Here is an 18,028-nt window from a genome sequence, read left to right as displayed (position 1 = left end):
ACCCAATGTCTTAGTGCTGCAATGCCAGCGCAGACCGCTCTCATCCAGTCTCTGCTTGGTGCCATCCAGACTCAGACCGCTCTCATGCAGTCTCTGCTTGGTGCCATCCAGACTCAGACCGCTCTCATGAAGTCTCAGTTTGATGCCACCCATGCTCATACTGCTGCCATCATGGCTGCATGAACCACTGTCGACTGTGTCTTGCAGGGTTTTGCAGCAGCCCAGCAATCTGTGCTCCAACAGAATGCTAGTTATGTTGATGCGCCGCCCTGGGAGAGTGGCAGTGGGACAGTGGAACAGGATCCTGCTGTGCTCCCTTAAGATAACAGCATTCCTGTTCCCACCACTGCCACTCCGCCATTGCCCTTGCCGCTGCCGGTCAGCCAGCCAGCCCCATGCTGAGGTGGTGCTCATAGAATCATAGAATAGAATCATAGAAAATTACAGCACGGAAGGAAGCCATTTTGGCCTATCGTGTCTGCGCCGGCCAACAAAGAGCCATCCAGCCTAATCCCACTTCCCAGCTCTTGGTCCATAGCCCTGCAGGTTACAGCATCTCAAGTGCACATCCAAGTGCTTTTTAAATGTGGTTAGGGTTTCTGCCCCTACCACCCTTTCAGGCAGTGAGTTCCAGACCCCCACAACCCACTGGGTGAAGAAATTTCCCCTCAAATCCCCTCTAAACCTTCCACCAATTACTTTAAATCTGTGCCCCCTCTGCTAAGGGAAATATGTCATTTCTATCCACTTTATCTAGGCCCCTCATAATTTTATACACCTCAATAAGGTCTCCCCTCAGCCTCCTCTGTTCCAAGGAAAACAAACCCAGCCTATCCAGTCTTTCCTCATAGCTAAGATTCTCTACTCCCAGCAACATCCTTGTAAATCTCCTCTGTACCCTCTCTAGTGCAATCACATCTTTCCTGTAATGTGGTGACCAGAACTGCATGCAGTACTCTAGCTGAGGCCTAACTAGTGTTTTATACAGTTGAAGCATAACCCCCTGCTCTTGTGTTCTGTGCCACAGCTAATAAAGGCAAGCATTCCATATGCCTTCTTAACCACCTTATCTACCTGGCCTGCTACCTACAGGGATCTGTGGACATGCACTCCAAGGTCCCTTTGTTCCTCTACTCTACTCAGTGTCCTACCATTTAATGTGTATTCCCTTTCCTTGTTAGCCCTCCCCAAATGCATTACCTCACACTTCTTCGGATTGAATTCCATTTGCCACTGTTCTGACCAATTTATTGATATTTTCCTGCAGTCTACAGCTTCCTTCTTCAGTATCAACCAGACAGCCGATTTTAGTATCATCTGCTTCCTGCCTCTGAGCCAGTTTTGAATCCAACTTGAAACTTTGCCCTGGATCCCATGGGCTTTTAACTTCGTGACCAGTCTGCCATGTGGAATTTTATCAAAGGCCTTGCTAAAGTCCATATACACTACATCAAACACACTACCCTCATCTACCCTCCTTGTTACCTCCTCAAAAAATTCAATCAAATTTGTCAGACACGACCTTCCCTTAACAAATCCGTGCTGACTATCCTTGATTAATCCGTATCTTTCTAAAAGAAGATTTATCCTGTCCTTCAGAATTCTTTCCAATAATTTTCCCACCACCGAGGTTAGGCTGACTGGCCTGTAATTACTCGGTCTATCCTTTTCTCCCTTTTTAAACATTAGCAGTCCTCCAGCCCTCTGGCACCACACCTGAAGCCAGAGAGGATCGGAAAATGATGGTCAGGGGCTCTGCTATTTCCTCTTTTGCTTCGCTTAACAGCCTGGGATACATTTCATCCGGGCTTGGGGATTTATCCACTTTTAAAGCTGCTAAACCCCTTAATACTTCCTCTCTCACTATGTTTATTTCATCTAATATTTCACAGTCCTCCTCCCTGATAGCAATGTTTGCTTCGCCCCTCTCCTTTGTGAAAACAGACGTAAAGTATTCATTAAGAACCCTACCGACGTCGCCCGCCGCCACACACAGATTACCCTCATGATCTCTAACAGGCCCTACCCTTTCTTTAGTTATCCTATTGCTCTTAATATATTTATAAAACATCTTTGGGTTTTCCTTGATTTTACTTGCCAAGAATTTTTCATGCTCTCTCCGGATCTCCTTCTTGAATGCCTCCCACTGCTCTGACACTGATTTACCTTCAAGTAGCTGTTTCCAGTCCACTATGGCTAAATGCCTCTGAGCTTAGCAAAATTTGCTTTTCCCCAATCTAGAATTTTCATTCCTGGTCCATCCTTGTCCTTTTCCACAACTACCTTAAATCTAACTGAATTATGGTCACTAGCACCAAAATGCTCCCCCACTGATACGCCTTCTACCTGCCCAGCTTCATTCTCTAAAAATAAGTCCAAAACCACCCCCTCCCTTGTTGGGCTTGCTACATATTGGCTAAAAAAGTTCTCCTGGATGCATTTTAGGGATTCCGCACCCTCTATACCCTTCACACTAATTTTATCCCAGTTAATATTGGGGTAGTTGAAATCCCCTACTATTACTGCCCTATAGTTTTTGCACTTCTCAGAAATTTGTCTACATATTTGCTCTTCTATCTCCCTCTCACTGTTTGGGGGTCTGTAGTACACTCCCAGCAGTGCGATCGCCCCTTTTTTGTTTTTCAATTTGATCCATATGGCCTCGTTTGATGATCCCTCCAACATATCATCCCTCCTCACAGCTGTAATAGTTTCTTTAATCAATGCCGTGACCCCCCCCTTTTTACCTCTCTATCTTGTCTGAAAATCCTGTAACCAGGAATGTTGAGCTGCCATACCTGCCCCTCTTTCAGCCACGTCGCTGTAATAGCTATAATATCATAGTCCCAAGTACCTATCTGTGCCCTCAGCTCATCTGCCTTGTTCACTATACTCCTTGCATTGAAGTATATACCATTTAGTACAGGCAAACCTCCTTGTTGACTACTATCTAGCCCTTGATTCCTCTGTCCTGCCAATTTACTTTCTACGTTTTTGTTTTCCAATTTTTCTTCCCTTCCTACTGACACTATTCTTAGCGTCCCATCCCCCTGCCAAGCTAGTTTAAACCCTCCCCAACAGCACTAACAAACCCCCCTGCGAGGATATTGGTCCCAGCTCTGTTGAGGTGCAACCCATCTGGCTTGTACAGGACCCATCTCCCCCAGAAACGGTCCCAGTGCCTCAGGAATCTAAAGCCCTCCCTCCTGCGACATCCTTCCAGCTACGCATTCATCTGCTCTATCCTCCTATTTCTGGACTCACTAGCACGTGGCACCGGGAGTAATCTGGAGATTACTACCTTTGAGGTCCTGTTTTTTAATCTGACTCCTAGCTCCCTAAACTCTGCCTGCAGGACCTCATCCCTCTTTCTACCTATGTCATTAGTACCAATATGGACCACGACATCTGGCTGTTCACCCTCTCCCCCCAGAATGCTCTGCAGTCGTTCGGTGACATCCTTGACCCTGGCACCAGGGAGGCAACATACCACCCTGGAGTCACGTCTGCGGCTGCAGAAACACCTGTCTGCTCCCCTCACTATTGAATTCCCTACCACTATTGTTCTTCCACTATTTTTCCTCCCCCCCTGTGCAGCGGAGCCACCAGTGGTACTGAGGACTTGGCTCTGACTGCACTCCTCAGAGGGACCATCGCCCCCACCAGTACTTAGAATAAAATACCGGTTGGAGAGCGAGATGCCCTCCGGGGCCTCCTGCACTGTCTGCCTGGTCTTCTTCTGTCTGGTGGTCACCCACTTGCTCTCTGTCCGCTCTCTCTTAGGCTGCGGGGTGACCACCTCACTAAACGTGCTATCCACGTAGTTCTCAGCCTCGCGGATGCACCACAGTGACTCCAGTCGCCGCTCAAGCTCCGTAAACCGTCGCTTGAGTCATTGCAGCTGGTGACACTTACTGTAGTTATCCATGCAATGCAAAGCGTCCATGACTTTCCACATGCCACAGGATGTGCACTCCACTGGACTGAGCTACCCTGCCATTCCTGTCATCCCTTTATCTAACAGACTATTTAAAAGACTAAGTACTAACCTCTATTTAAAAGACTAAGAACTACCCTTTATTTAAAGACTAAGAACTAACTTAACAGAATAAACTTTAAACTTAAAAAAAACCACTCACCCATTACTCACCAATCAGCTGCTTCCCTTGTGCCAATGTCACTTTTAATCTCTGACGTCACTTTAGAATGCTGCCTGTTAAGGGCCAGTCTCGCTGCTGCTGCTGCCGATGAGTCTGGACCTCTCTCTCTCTCCTGCTCATTATACTCCCCGCTGTCGCTCAGGCTCCTCCCGGGGCTGCTCTCGCTGCTGCCGGTGAGTCTGGACCTCTTTCTCTCTCCCGCTTCTTATACTCCCCGCTGTCGCTCAGGCTCCTCCCAGGGCCACTCTCGCTGCTGCTGGTGAGTCTGGGCCTCGCTCTCTCTCCCGCTCCTTATGCTCCCCGCTGTCGCTCAGGCTCCTCCCGGGGCCGCTCTCGCTGCTGCCGGTGAGTCTGGGCCTCGCTCTCTCTCCCGCTCCTTATACTCCCCGCTGTCGCTCAGGCTCCTCCCAGGGCAGCTCTCGCTGCTGCCGCTGCCGGTGAGTCTGGGCCTCGCGCACTCTCCCGCTCCTTATACTGTCTGCAGCTGGGCCTTCTGAGATCTATCAATTTTGAATGTAACCAAATGTACATTCATGTAACGTCAGGATAGAATAATTGGTTAATTCACTTCTGAAGATTATTAAGCAGGCAATCCATGAAAATTCTGACACTGTAGAACTTCACACAGAACTCTCACAGATCTCTCAACTCACAAATGAAGGACTTAAGGGTTCCTACATTGAATTCTGATATACACAACTCAGTATGAATTTAAAAGCATACCTGAAAGGATAAGAAAATCCTATCTCAATGTTCAGGTTACTTTCTGACTTGTTCGCACAGTCCACACTGACTTTCAGCGCTCCAGAGTAACCACCACATGTTGCAAATGCAAAGATTGCAAAAATCTGTCAAGAGAAAGAAATATTTAGGCTTTTGATATAATTTGACATTTTAAACTTAAATGTCTAGCACATCACAATACTTTTTCTACTGACGAGGCAGATTCAAGATTCTTAGTTGTGAAAAGTTACATTTGTAACATGATCCATTTGGAAAATATGTGGATGTTAGTAGTCAGAATAGATTGCATTGTGTACTTCTGGAACTGACTGGTGCTCCTGGACTTATTCATGGGTTTGAGGCTTCTGGGAATGGGAGCGGAAGAAGAGAGATCAGCATTGTAAGCAATGCAAATCCAGTTACCTTCTTAACATTTAAAAAATGTGACTTCTTCCCTAGAATGAAATAATTAGAGGGCACTACAGCTACAATATGCATGAATCAAAGGTTAAGTCTGGAAAAAGTTTTTTGCTCATCCCCTACCAACAATTCTAATGTGAATGACAAAGCACAAACATTAGCTCTCAGGTGCCAACATGGAGAACGCCAATGTAAATCCAAAGCTGGATATACGTAGATGACAAATAAACTGTAATTCGAAATACATGTTGATTCCATTGTATACTCAAAAAGTGATAAAGTGTAACTAAATGAAGGGCAACGCAACCGACTTCAGTTCTTCCTTCACTTCCATGCCTATTCTTTGCAATCTTTAAAAAAAAAAATTTGCCATGCTATGTTTCATTGACCACGCTATTGACTGTAAGGGGGCAAAATTGGGTCGCGCCCCCTTTTAGCGCCCCAAAAAAGTTAGCAACCCCACGCCCGAAATTCACTGGTAGCGCCCCAAAAGAGAGGCGGGGCGCTGCTGGAAGCTGTGCATGGCGATGGAGGCGCAGCGCCGCGGGGCGCTAACGGTTATCATCACCGCTAACCTCCCACTGAATTTCGCGGGAGGCATTAGCGGCAAACACCTTTGCTTCAGCACTGGCCGCAAATGATGGGCCAATATATGGCAGACTGAATGGATATGATAGAATGATAAGTAAAAAATGGATAAATTACAGTTTGGGTTTTCTTCCATTACTTGGGTTCACTGCAAAAAGGAAGTTACTGTAGCAGACTTGCATCTCCTGTAATCTGAAATTTAAGGTCAAATTTAAGGCGTTGTGTATTGGGACATTGTACTGAAAAATTAACAATGATCCTTTAATCCTGGTATTAAGAATTGGGATGCCTATCATTTTCAGTTTAAAAGGCAGAAAAACATCACACTGTCAGAACACTTAGTTCAAATTAACGTTAGTGGTCAAATTAATTACAAGAATTAAGAATAAGACAACACAATTCTTGATTTGCACAATACTTTAAACTACCTGAAAATAACTAAAAAGTCTTAGCTTACTTTCCAGAATCTTTTAACTGAGCCTCTGTAAGGAGTGATTTAGCTCCACTGAGCTCCTCCCACTGCCATAACATGTTGGAAACTAGCAGGTGAACAGAACTGGAGAATAGGGAAAGTCAACATTGTACCATTCCAATACAGGCTTCAACACCCCAGATGAAAGACATTTTCCCCCAACTAGGCACACAATCATGTTATTAATGAATTCAGGTAGATAGCATGTGAACAGCAGGCTCTGAATGTTCTTGTGGGTTTCAATTGCTTTTGATACCTGATTTACATATCAAATAGTTTAGCTCAGAGAATAACACCTCCGTGTCTGACAGGTGTCTGCAAGTTTCACATATATTAAACAGTTCAAAGATATTAGGGGATTTTTAAAGCAATTAACTTGTGACTATATGTAATGACTTTCCTCTGGGACACCTGCCAGCCCAGATAGCAATATAGATATCCCCAGAAAATATTTACATGTTGGCCTAGAAATTAATTAGTGCCACACCCATTTCTCAGTTGCATAACGGGTGCCTAAGTGTCCAATTTGGTGGGTGGCATGCGTGTGCTCATTCCACACCAGAAGTGTGCCGCCTGCCATATTGGATTGGGCTACTCCATAGGTGCTCAGAGTGCACACCGGAAGTGTTAAAGGCCGATTAAAATATTTAAATAAGGGTCCTATGCTTGTTGTAGGACCCTTTTGTGATATTGGCCTGCCCCAGCATCTGACTTGTCACATGATAAACTTGCACAGCAACTTGTGGCATTAACAGGCAGGATGATAGAAACAGAAGTAGGCCATTCAGCCCCTCGAGCATATTCCACCAATTAATTAGATAATGGCTGATCTGTATCTTAACTCCCTTTACCCGCCTTGGTTCCATATCCCTTAATACACTTGCCTAACAAAAATCTATCAATCTCAGTTTGGAAATTTTCAACTGACCTAGCCTCAACAGGTTTTTAAGTGAGAGAGTTCCAGATTTAAAATAATTGGTAGGAGGTTTAGAGGGGATTTGAGGAGAAATGTTTTCACCCAAAGGGTGGTGGCGGTCTGGAACTCACTGCCTGAAAGGGTGGTAGAGGCAGAAACACTCATCACATTTAAAAAGTACTTGGATATGCACTTGAAGTGCCGTAACCTACAAGGCTACGGACCAAGTGCTGGAAAGTGAGATTAGGCTGGATAGCTCTTTGTCGGCAGGCACGGACAAGATGGGCTGAATGGCCTCCTTCTGTGCTGTAAATTTCTATGATTCTATGATTTCCACTACCCTTTATGTGAACAATTACTTCCTGACATCATCCCTGAACAGCCTAGCTCTAATTTTAAAGGTGATGCGCCCTTGTCCTGGACCCCACCACCAGAGGAAATAGTTTGTCTCTATCTACCTATCAAATCCTTTAATCATCTTAAACACCTCAATTGTATCATCCCTTAATCTTCTATACTCGAAGGAATACAAGCGTAGTCTATGCAACCTTTCCACACATTTTAACCCTCTAAGCCCTGGTATCAGTCTGGTGAATCTGTGCTGCACCCCCTCCATGGTCAACATATCCTTCCTGAGCTGTGGTACCCAAAACTGAGCACAATGCTCCAGCTGGGGTCTGACCCAGTCTCTAACAACTGGGCCTGGAGTTTCCACTTGATTGCGCTGGTTTTTCATGCAATTCGCCCGAAACGGCGTAACCGCCGCGGAAGATTGCAGAATTTTAAGCACAAATTGCATTCAGCGCAACTCGAGTTTCTGCAATCTTTTACGTTAGTTTTAAAAACATCGTCCTAGAAGCAGGCCCCGCCCACAAAACTGGCCACACCCCCAGGGTGAATTAATCACCTTTGGGAGTTTCCGCTAATTGTGCTTGTTTGCGGGCCTTCGAGGAGGCTCCAAACATTAAGCTGGCCCTTTTTGGTGAAAGGACACTAATCGATCTGTTTTAAAAGGTTTTGAATGTAATTTTTTCTTTAATTTACTAAGGAACTGACTACTGTACCCCAATCTAACTAGAAAATAGTTTTGTATATTTTTAAAAAGTCATTTTCAGTCATTTAAAATCAGGTTACTCACAGATAGTGGATTGACTGTGATTAAAAATGCTTATTTTTTGTGATAAACCCATTTTCAGCTGTGTTAATCAAACTTTATCAAGTTATCAAGGAATATGATTTAAAGCAATTTTTTTTTTTAAATTACAGTTTAAAACTTTGCCGATTGCACTGGTTCATGGCAGATTTGGACTCTCGAGGAAACAAGGGATATGGGGATAGGGCAGGAAAGTGGCGTTGAAGTCAAAGATCAGCCATGATCTTATTGAATGGCGAAGCAGGCTCGAGGAGCCATATGGCCTACTCCTGCTCCTAATTCTTATGTTCCAGCATTCTTATTTTGTGTTCAGCGATATGCAAATGAGTTTGAGCAGAAACAGGTGCAATTTGTGCCGGAATCGCCGATTGCACCCAAAGCAGAAACGATAACCCTAAAGCATAACTTCTTCCCCTTTGTATTTCAGCCCCCTTGAGAAAAAGGCCAACATTCCATTAGTCTTTTTTAATTTGGGAGGTCACCGAGGCTCTGTCCAGGACTAACAACTCCATCCCTTTCCCCAAGGACAGAATGAAGCAGGACAAGAGAGCATTAGGCTTTGCCCACATTACAGGCATGCCTAGCATACAAGGTGCCATAGACTGCACCCACATTGTCTTGCGTGCTCCCCATCACCATCCTGGCCTATTTGTCAGTAGAAAAGGATTCCAGTCCCTCAACATCCAGCTTATTCATGACCACAGATCATGGCGTTCCATAAATCATACCTGCTCCTCTCCAACATGGTACTACAGGCTCCAGCCAACAGAGGAAGTAGAAAGAAAGAAAGACTTGTATTTATATAGCGCCTTTCATGACCTCAGGACGTCCCAAAGCATTTTACAGCCAATGAAGTACTTTTGAAGTGTAGTCAGTGTTGTAATGTAGGAAACGCGGCAGCCAATTTGTGCACAGCAAGCTTCCACAAACAGCAATGTGATAATGACCAGATAATCTGTTTTTGTGATGTTAGTTGAGGGATAAGTATTGGCCAGGACACTGGGGATAACTCCACTGCTTTTCTTCAAATAGTGCCTTTTATGTCCACCTGAGAGAGCAGACAGGACCTCAGTTTGACATCTCATCCAAAACACTCCCTCAGTACTGCACTGGAGTGACAGCCTAGATTTATTGTGCTCAAGTCTCTGGAGTGGGACTTAAACCCACAATCTTCTGACTCAGAGGCGAGAGTGCTACCAATTGTGCCACAGCTGTCAGAGTATGAGTTATGCTTATGTTATAATGGACTAAAATTGTGCCCAAGGGCAAATATCATTCTATATGCACCAAAGAGAGTCCTGAGCAGGAGTTTTCACAGAATGATTACACTAAGGGTTTTCAAAAAGAAAATCTCAGAAATCTCAGGAATGTCTTCCATAAATGTATTACAAAGTGATTATATCTGTCATCTTTGACAACATAATTTGCTTTAATAAGATCCTTTCCTATGCTAACTATCAAATAGCTCATGTATAGATACTGTCGGCTACATTTTCTACCCATTAACTATGAATGGGTGACAATTTGTAGGCCTCGCTCTAAACATAGTTGGGAAGCCCATCATTAGAAAGGCCTCTATCATTAAGTTAAAATGTTCTAATCATCTTACCAATGGAAGAAATGCTCAATTTTATTTTATATTTCCCTACTGTTCATTTTTATATAGTAAAACTTTTATAATAAAAATAATTTTCATGTTGCTCATGTTAATTAATTGCTTTGCATCCCCTATTGCAATAGTTGTCTCATGACTTTTTAGCAAATTGCTTCCATTATATCCTTATTTATTCATCCTCCCATCTTGATTTCTTCCAACAGTAATAGCAGTTTGCACCTATAATATAAAGTATGTCACCAAGGCATTTCAGATAGGTATAAGGGAAACGGAAATAACAACAGAAAATGCTGGAAAAACTCAGCAGGTCAGGCAACATCCGTGGAGAGAAATTTGAGTTGACGTTTCGGGTCGAACCCTTCTTCAAAACTGGAAAGAAAAGAAAATAGACCAAAGGCAGGGCTGCGATCGGACAAAAGAATTAAAAGAAACAAAAGAAGTAAAAGAGACAATAAAAGGTATTCGAAGCTAGATGAGATGGTAATAGGCTGAGATTAGGTGTGAAGTGTACTGGCAGGGCAAGAGATAGCTGCCAGGTGTGGGAGAGAAACAAAAGGAAAGGGGGTGGGGGGGGGAGAAAAGGAGTGGAAAAATTACAAAAAAAAATGTAATGGGGGCCAAGGTTATGATCTGAAATTGTTGAACTCGATATTGAGTCCGGAAGGCTGCAGAGTGCCTAATCGGAAGATGAGGTGCTGTTCCTCGAGTTTACGTTGAGCTTCCGTGGACGTAAACTCGAGGAACAGCACCTCATCTTCCGATTAGGCACTCTGCAGCCTTCCGGACTCAATATCTAGTTCAACAATTTCAGATCATAACCTCGGCCCCCATTACATTTTTTCTTGTAATTTTTCCACTCCTTTTCTCCCCCCCCCCCCTTTCCTTTTGTTTCTCTCACACACCTGGCAGCTATCTCTTGCCCTGCCAGTACACTTCACACCTAATCTCAGCCTATTACCATCTCATCTAGCTTCAAATACCTTTTATTGTCTCTTTTACTTCTTTTGTTTCTTTTAATTCTTTTGTCCGATCGCAGCCCTGCCTTCGATCTATTTTCTTTTCTTTCCAGTTTTGAAGAAGGGCTCGACCCGAAACGTCAACTCAAATTTCTCTCCACGGATGTTGCCTGACCTGCTGAGTTTTTCCAGCATTTTCTGTTGTTATTTCGGATTTCCAACATCTGCAGTATTTTGCTATCATAAGGGAAACGGATGTTGACTGAAGAAGTTTAATGATCTGAGCAACAACAATAATAACTTGCATTTATATAGCGCCTTTGACATAGTAAAACATCCCAAAGTGCTTCACAGGAGCATTATCAAACAAAATTTGACACCAAGCTACATAAGGAGATATTACAGCAGAAAAGAGGTAGGTTTTAAGGAGGGTCTTAAAGGAGGAAAGAGAGGTAGAGAGGTTTAGGGAGGGAATTCCAGAGCTTAGGGCCTTGGCGGCTGAAGGCACGGCCCTAATTAAAATAGGAGATGTGCAGGAGGCCATAATTGAAGGAGCACAGATATCTCAGAGGGCTGCAAGTGTAAGACTCCTACTCACATCTCTCTTACTGTCTCCTTAGTCCTACACCACATTTAGCCCAAACACTCACCAGCTTCCCTCCCCTGTTTCTATTATTCTCCTCCAATCACAGCAGCATACTTCACTGAACCTCCTTATGCTGCTACTGACACATTCTGCGCTTGCTACTGTCTGCACAATTACTTCTTTCACTTCCCCACACCTTTGCCATCATTCACGTACCATTACCACTATTCTAGCACATCTTCAACCTTTCACCACACCACACATTAACATACTCCCTTTCTTCTTGTAGGACAAGCTGGCACACAATATCTGCAAACAGGTACAGACAGGAGGATGGCCACCATCCATTCACATCTTGTCTCCATTAGAAGAGGTAACAATGGAAATTGTGGGCAGGGGCATGTCAGTAGCGTTGCAACTGATGAGGCTGGAGATACATCCTGCAGGACCCAGATGCACTGTCACAAAACCTTACTCTTACAAGCATCTCCTCTTCCTGCTGTTAGAGCTATGGCAGCTGGCAGGATTGGTGGCCCTTCCTCTTCCTTTCTCTTTCTCCATGGCTTCCTGTTGATCTTCCCGCTCCTGCGCTTCCACTTCTTCCTCCCCAGGTGACTGTGAGGGTTTCCTCCTTCGCAAGGAAAAGTTATGAAGCATGCAGCTTACCACCATGGAGACTCTTTCAGGCTTATATTGCAAGATGCCTTCAGACCTATCCAGGCAGCGGAACTTCTGTTTGAGTATGCCAATTGTTTGCTCAATCAGAGATCTGGTAGGGGCATGACTCTCATTGTAATGCTCCTCAGCATCTGTGCACACGTTAATGAGAGGTGACATGAGCCACCTGCTCAGAGGACACCCCTTGTCCTCAAGCAGCCAGCCTGGCACCCAATGGTCTGGGTCAGAGAGTGGATTGACTGGAGCAGGATAAATGCATCCTGAGAACTGCCAGGAAACCGGGCAAAGTGCATGATGCGCTGCCTGTCATTACAAGCCAGCTGCACGTTGAGTGAGTGGAAGCCCTTCCTGTTGATGTACACTCTGAGTACTTGATATGGAGCATGCAAGGCTTTGTGAGTACAATGAATGATGCCCTTTATTCATGGAAAGCCTACTATTCTGGTGAAGCCCAGAACACTTTCTTCTTGCTTCACTGCCTCCATGGGAAACAGATGAACTTGTTGCTTTTAGCGAGGAGGGCGTCCATCACCTGCTTGATGCAGCAATGCACTGAAAATTGATTGACATTGATAATGTTATCTGTTGTAACTGGGAATGACTGTGAGGCATAGAAATTCAAGGGATAGTCACCTTCGGAGCCACAAGCAATGAAGTGTATGACCTGGTGCTGGGCTGCAGTTGATGCTGCAACAGGTGACATAGTTCTGTCACAGGCTCCCTGGTGAAGCAGACATGCTGCTCCTCAGTTAAATACAGGTAAGGTGCTCTGTTCCTGTAGGTCTCCTATGCTCTCCCCTCCTTCGCCGTCTTCTCGCAGTAGTTGTAGGTCTCTGCGATCTGACTTGCTGCTCTTCCTCCTCCGCATCCTCCAGCCCCAATAGCAAACAAAGTAACACAGCTATGTTGGCAGTGTATAAATTTTTGAAGAAGCCCCTGCACAGAGGTTGTCCTGCAGCTCCAAAAAATCAGTGTCAACATTTTCTTAAGTAAGTTCGAGCAGCTAACATGACCATAAAAAAAGGCTTACGAGAGACTTACCTGAATGCAGCTGAGGATCCCTTTAAATATCACTGAGCAGTCTCCTTCCAGACTGTTGGCACCAAGCATTAGTGGGCGGGTTTCAAAATTAACATACACAGTGCACCCTCAGTTCAATTTGGCAATAGTGTCCTTAACTAGGTTTACGACCCTAATTTTGATATATTCAGGAGGCCACGTTTAGGTGGCCATGTTGGATGACTAAAAATCACTTGATCCAATGTGACAAACTATGTACTTCAGGGGTAGACAGGGCGCGGGAGATCACTACCCGAAATTCGCAGGCGCAATGACGATTTTATCTCTGTAACTTCATCCAGCCCTACAAAACCCCTCCAATCTCTTTGTTCCTCAGATTCTGGCCTCTTGAGCATTCTCCTCTCCTTTCCCCCAACCATGAGCATCCCGTGATTTCAGACCCACACTCTGGAATTATCTTCCTGATCCTCGCCACCTCTCCACAGCCCTCTCCTCTTTTTAAGACCCTCCTTAAAACCCACCCTTATGACCAAGCTTTTGATCACAATTCCTAATCTCTGCTTCTTTGGCTCGGCATCTGTTTTTTCTTATGCTTCTGAAAAGCATCTTGGGTTGTTTTTCTATGTTAAAAGCACGATACAAGTGCAAGTTGCTGCTGTTGTTCTCCTTATTAGTTTAGTGTCTACACGAAAGGTGCAGACCATTCTTTTTAGAATTAAGCTACGCTGGTTGGAGCTTCAAGTAATAGGTTTTGGTGAGTGAAAAATTAATTTCGAGGAGACAAAAGAAAAGTCCTATTTACAGTACAAAGTCTCAGTTTCTTTTAAATCCAGCAGTTTCCTGGACAAAATTATTCCATGCATCATTCAACACGAGTGAATTAATGGCCCAATATGTTTTGTTAAACATATCAAATATCATGTAAAATTTTTAATATTTATAGCAATATAAAAATGTCAATAGTCCAGTAAATGAAAAATTTAAGAGCTATATTAAAAAAAAAGCTTTAATATACCAGCTATAATTTTGTAATATGAAATACAATGAAATCATCAGCTATTTTTTTTGTGCTGTTCGCTTGGGTGAAAGTGACTATTCTGCAGGGGCCAGTCAGAAGTGACAGCTCAATTAATGGCCATCCTGTTACTACAACTTATGGGCTATATTGAATGTAATCTGATTGCAGTGGAAAATTGAAAAAAGAACAGAAAATGTGTAAGTCGATCAGCATCTGAAAGAGAATGATAGATTAGTGTAGTGGGTGTGGTGCTTCATTGTTGCAGTTCTGATTTTTCACTGTCAGACGCTAATCGATCAGCTGAATTTCCAGCATTTTATGTTTCAGTTCTGATCACCAGCAATTATGGTTTCTCCTTTTATCTGTAGTGCTGCTCTTCTGCATAATTTACAGGAAATGATACCATCAAATCACTAGCAGGTTAAAAGATTTAATTTATATAGGAAAAAAACCATTACACTTTATCAAATTAAATTGGATGTTTTATTGAAATGCACAGTATCCCAGTTCCCTACAGAGCTATAACTATATTGGAAAACATATTATAACTTCCCTATCAATCAATGTCAACCCTAATAAATTAGTAATAAACTGTGGTTCTGTGGAATCTGCGACAAGCAAAATCAAAAATTGAGGATTTCAGCATTGCAGGACTCAGGTAGCAATGGAATGATAGAGAGGGAAAGGGGGAATTAATGGATGGCAAGGAAGGGTAGAGGAAGGGCAGAAGTGGAGAGCAGGGTATTGGGGTGGCAGAGGGTAGAAGCTGGAAGTGAAGCTACGCTTGGGTGAGGGAGGAAGGAGACTGGCGACGTTAACTGGAAGGGAAGAGTGCCATCGGGAACTAGGAGAGGGATAAAAGAGCACCAGTTTGAACTGGGTTGGAAGGAGAGAAGAGTGGCAGGTTACATGGGAGGTATTCAGCATGATTTAATCAATCACAGTGTGTCAAGCATTGGGGATAATTTTGACTTTGGACAACGGGCGATAGCGAATCGGCAGCCTGTTTTCCATCTCTCCCGATTTTTATTTCCATTGACTTCAAACGGGCTGCTGATTTGATATCACCCATTTTACACTATCACACAAAGTCAAAGTTACCCCCATTGCGTTCTTAATGCTGTATCACCAAATAAGCACAGTCGGGTCCAATTGCTAACACAGTTACAGGCCATTCCTATATAAGAAAAGGTGTTAGCAGTAATTACTCTCCCAATTTGCTGGTCCAAGAAAGACAAATAAATGAAAAGTTGGCAAGTCTCATTTATTTTGTTAAAAAGATTTAATTGAATTATTTTACTTGAGAGTTTTGTCCTTTATCTGCACTATAGTACACATGTCATCCTTTGTAGCCCTAATGATAACAAATATTAGACAAAGTGGCTCCAAAGTACAGAAATGACATGGGGATGATTATTTCAAATACGTAGCATGAATACGGAGCTCTATTTTCAATACCTTTATTCTCATATCTATCTAGATCAGGCCACATCTAAACAGTTTCTCAAACAATAAAACGTCTGCACGATCATGCACTACCACACACTTTACCTCTCTAGCATCATATATATATTTTTAATATGTGTTTAACAGCATCTTATAACCATGTTAACTATTGTAATAATAGCAGATTAAATCATTGTGTATTTAACCAAGTTAGCAGTTCATTGTGCACTGTATTAAAATATAATTGACAAAGTTATTGGTTTAGGATTGTAAACTATAAAATCACTTTCTGGTCACAATAATTTCAATTCATAGCGGGGTTTAGAGTGATTTTTTTTGTCAAACACCAAGGGCTAAAATCTTTCCTAAAATAGACAAAGCGTTTTTTTGTAGATTAATGAACCAGTAGGGGATTCACAAAAAATATTTTTGAAATATGCAGTTTTTAAGATTGCATTTTAGTTAGTGGAAATGAAAAACCAGTAGCTAATAACAATGCTCCAGCAATACTGACCTTTGATGCCTCTTAAGCAGCTAACAACTCAATAACTGGCATTAATAAAATGCTGAACTATGTAGCCAGGACAGCAAAGTATAAATCAGAGGAAATCATGCTCAAACTGTATAGTACTCTGGTCAGAGCACACCGGTACTGTGTCCGGTTCTGATCACCAAGACACAAGGAAGATATTCAAGTGCTGGAGGCTGTGCAGCAAAGAGCCATGAGGCTGATTCCAAGTTAGAGATCAGAGTTAGAAGGGAAGACAAGTGAAACATGGGCTTTTCAGCTTTAAAAGGTGTCTGATGGTATAGAAAAGGTAAAATACAAATAAACACTTTAAACTAAATTGTGAGAGTAGGACATTTGAACACAGGCTCAAACTACTGAACGGGGAATTTAAGACCACCAGATAGACTATTTGGATGGCACAATGCACAGACTTCAAGGTATTTTTGGATAGATTAACGAAGATGGGCTGAATGATCTGCCTCAACCGTAATTATCTTGCGATCTTGTGAAACGCGGGGAAGCTTGTTAGTCCAATTTGTACTGTGCAATTGGAGTAGAGAATGGCTCAAGGCATGCAGAGATTTAGTGGTGATGCATTGCATAGCTCATGAACGCAAGTAATTGAGACCCGAGTAGGCACATTTTGAAATGAAAGCTGGTCTAGCAGCAACACCCTATTGAGGAGCCTTTTGCCACATTGCACACAACAGTGAAAAGTGGTCTGGGCCTGGAGTCCAAAACCCAAATTTACACTGACATCTCTCACATGAATGATGTCCTGGTTCAAAATAAACCCATTCATTGAGATCATTAACTCCTGGTCTGACTTGGAGTAAAATATTCACTTTAGATTTAACTGTGCAACTATGGAATACTGCAAATTGTTTCTCAATAACAACAAACCCTTAAGCAAAAAAAAGAATCTTTTGTTCCTCAATTTTGATAATGTTAATTAAACAATTTTTGGATAGGAATTATAGCCTGAAAAATGCAAGGATCGCAAACCCAGCAATTATGCTGAAATTTGTTGAATCAGGGGGCGGGGCCTCCAGAAGCAGGCCTCTGATGATTTGGGGCACATCTGTGGCACCTTCCTCCCCCCACCGCATATGTGAGAAAAGCTGGGTGAAGTGGGTCAGTGAGGGGGGAAAAGGAGGAGACCAGCCCTCTCCTCCCCTATAGAAAGTTGCTGAATGGAACTCAAGCTTAAAAAATTTCAAAGAAATCATTCCCCCTCCCCTCCCACCCCCCCACCCCCCAACACAATCTTTGGGGATTCAGGCCTCGGCCTCGGCTCACCTTTCTCAGAAACTGGCGCTAAAGGCAGGGACCCAGCACAGCTGCCACACTTAGGGAGGAAGTCCACCTGAATGGCCACGGATTTTCAGAGCCAAGCAGAGCAATACTAACCAGGGATGCATTGCCCATGACTTCTTTCTACCTATATTACAGCAGTTTATGCTCATGCCTACTCTGCTGCTGAAATTAGTACAGACAGGAATTTTAGCCCCACTGTGCCATTGTTCTCATTTGCTAAGTAACTGGCTATGATTTCCCATTAACACACCATTGTGGTTGATATTATACATATTAATGAAGCTCTAAAAATAACTCCCCTCACTTTTTTAATCTACTTTCATCTGCATAATTTAATGACATAGATAATATACAATTATTAAATTCTATATGTCAGCATTATTCTGGACACAATTTAGTATCTCACCTTCATGAATAATTTTTGAATAAAATTAAGAATTATGAAAAGT

At 43.1% G+C, this 18,028-nt stretch overlaps 1 protein-coding gene across 1 annotated transcript in view; it reads right to left on the bottom strand.

Annotated features, from left to right (window-relative positions):
• synpra (synaptoporin a) overlaps positions 1 to 18,028 on the bottom strand; it is a 148,694-nt gene that overhangs the window by 99,678 nt on the left and 30,988 nt on the right. Inside the window, exon 2 of the mRNA XM_086001502.1 lies at positions 4,884 to 5,008. Coding sequence (XP_085857628.1) covers positions 4,884 to 5,008 — 125 coding nt within the window. The remainder of the gene's footprint in view (positions 1 to 4,883; positions 5,009 to 18,028) is intronic.

The sequence above is a fragment of the Somniosus microcephalus genome, chromosome 11 (genome assembly GCF_052327205.1).
Source record: "Somniosus microcephalus isolate GS21.2 chromosome 11, FLI_Smic_1.0, whole genome shotgun sequence".
Classification (NCBI taxonomy): Eukaryota; Metazoa; Chordata; class Chondrichthyes; order Squaliformes; family Somniosidae; genus Somniosus; species Somniosus microcephalus.
Note: the sequence above shows the minus strand (reverse complement) of the source record. Positions and strands in the feature narration are given on the sequence as shown.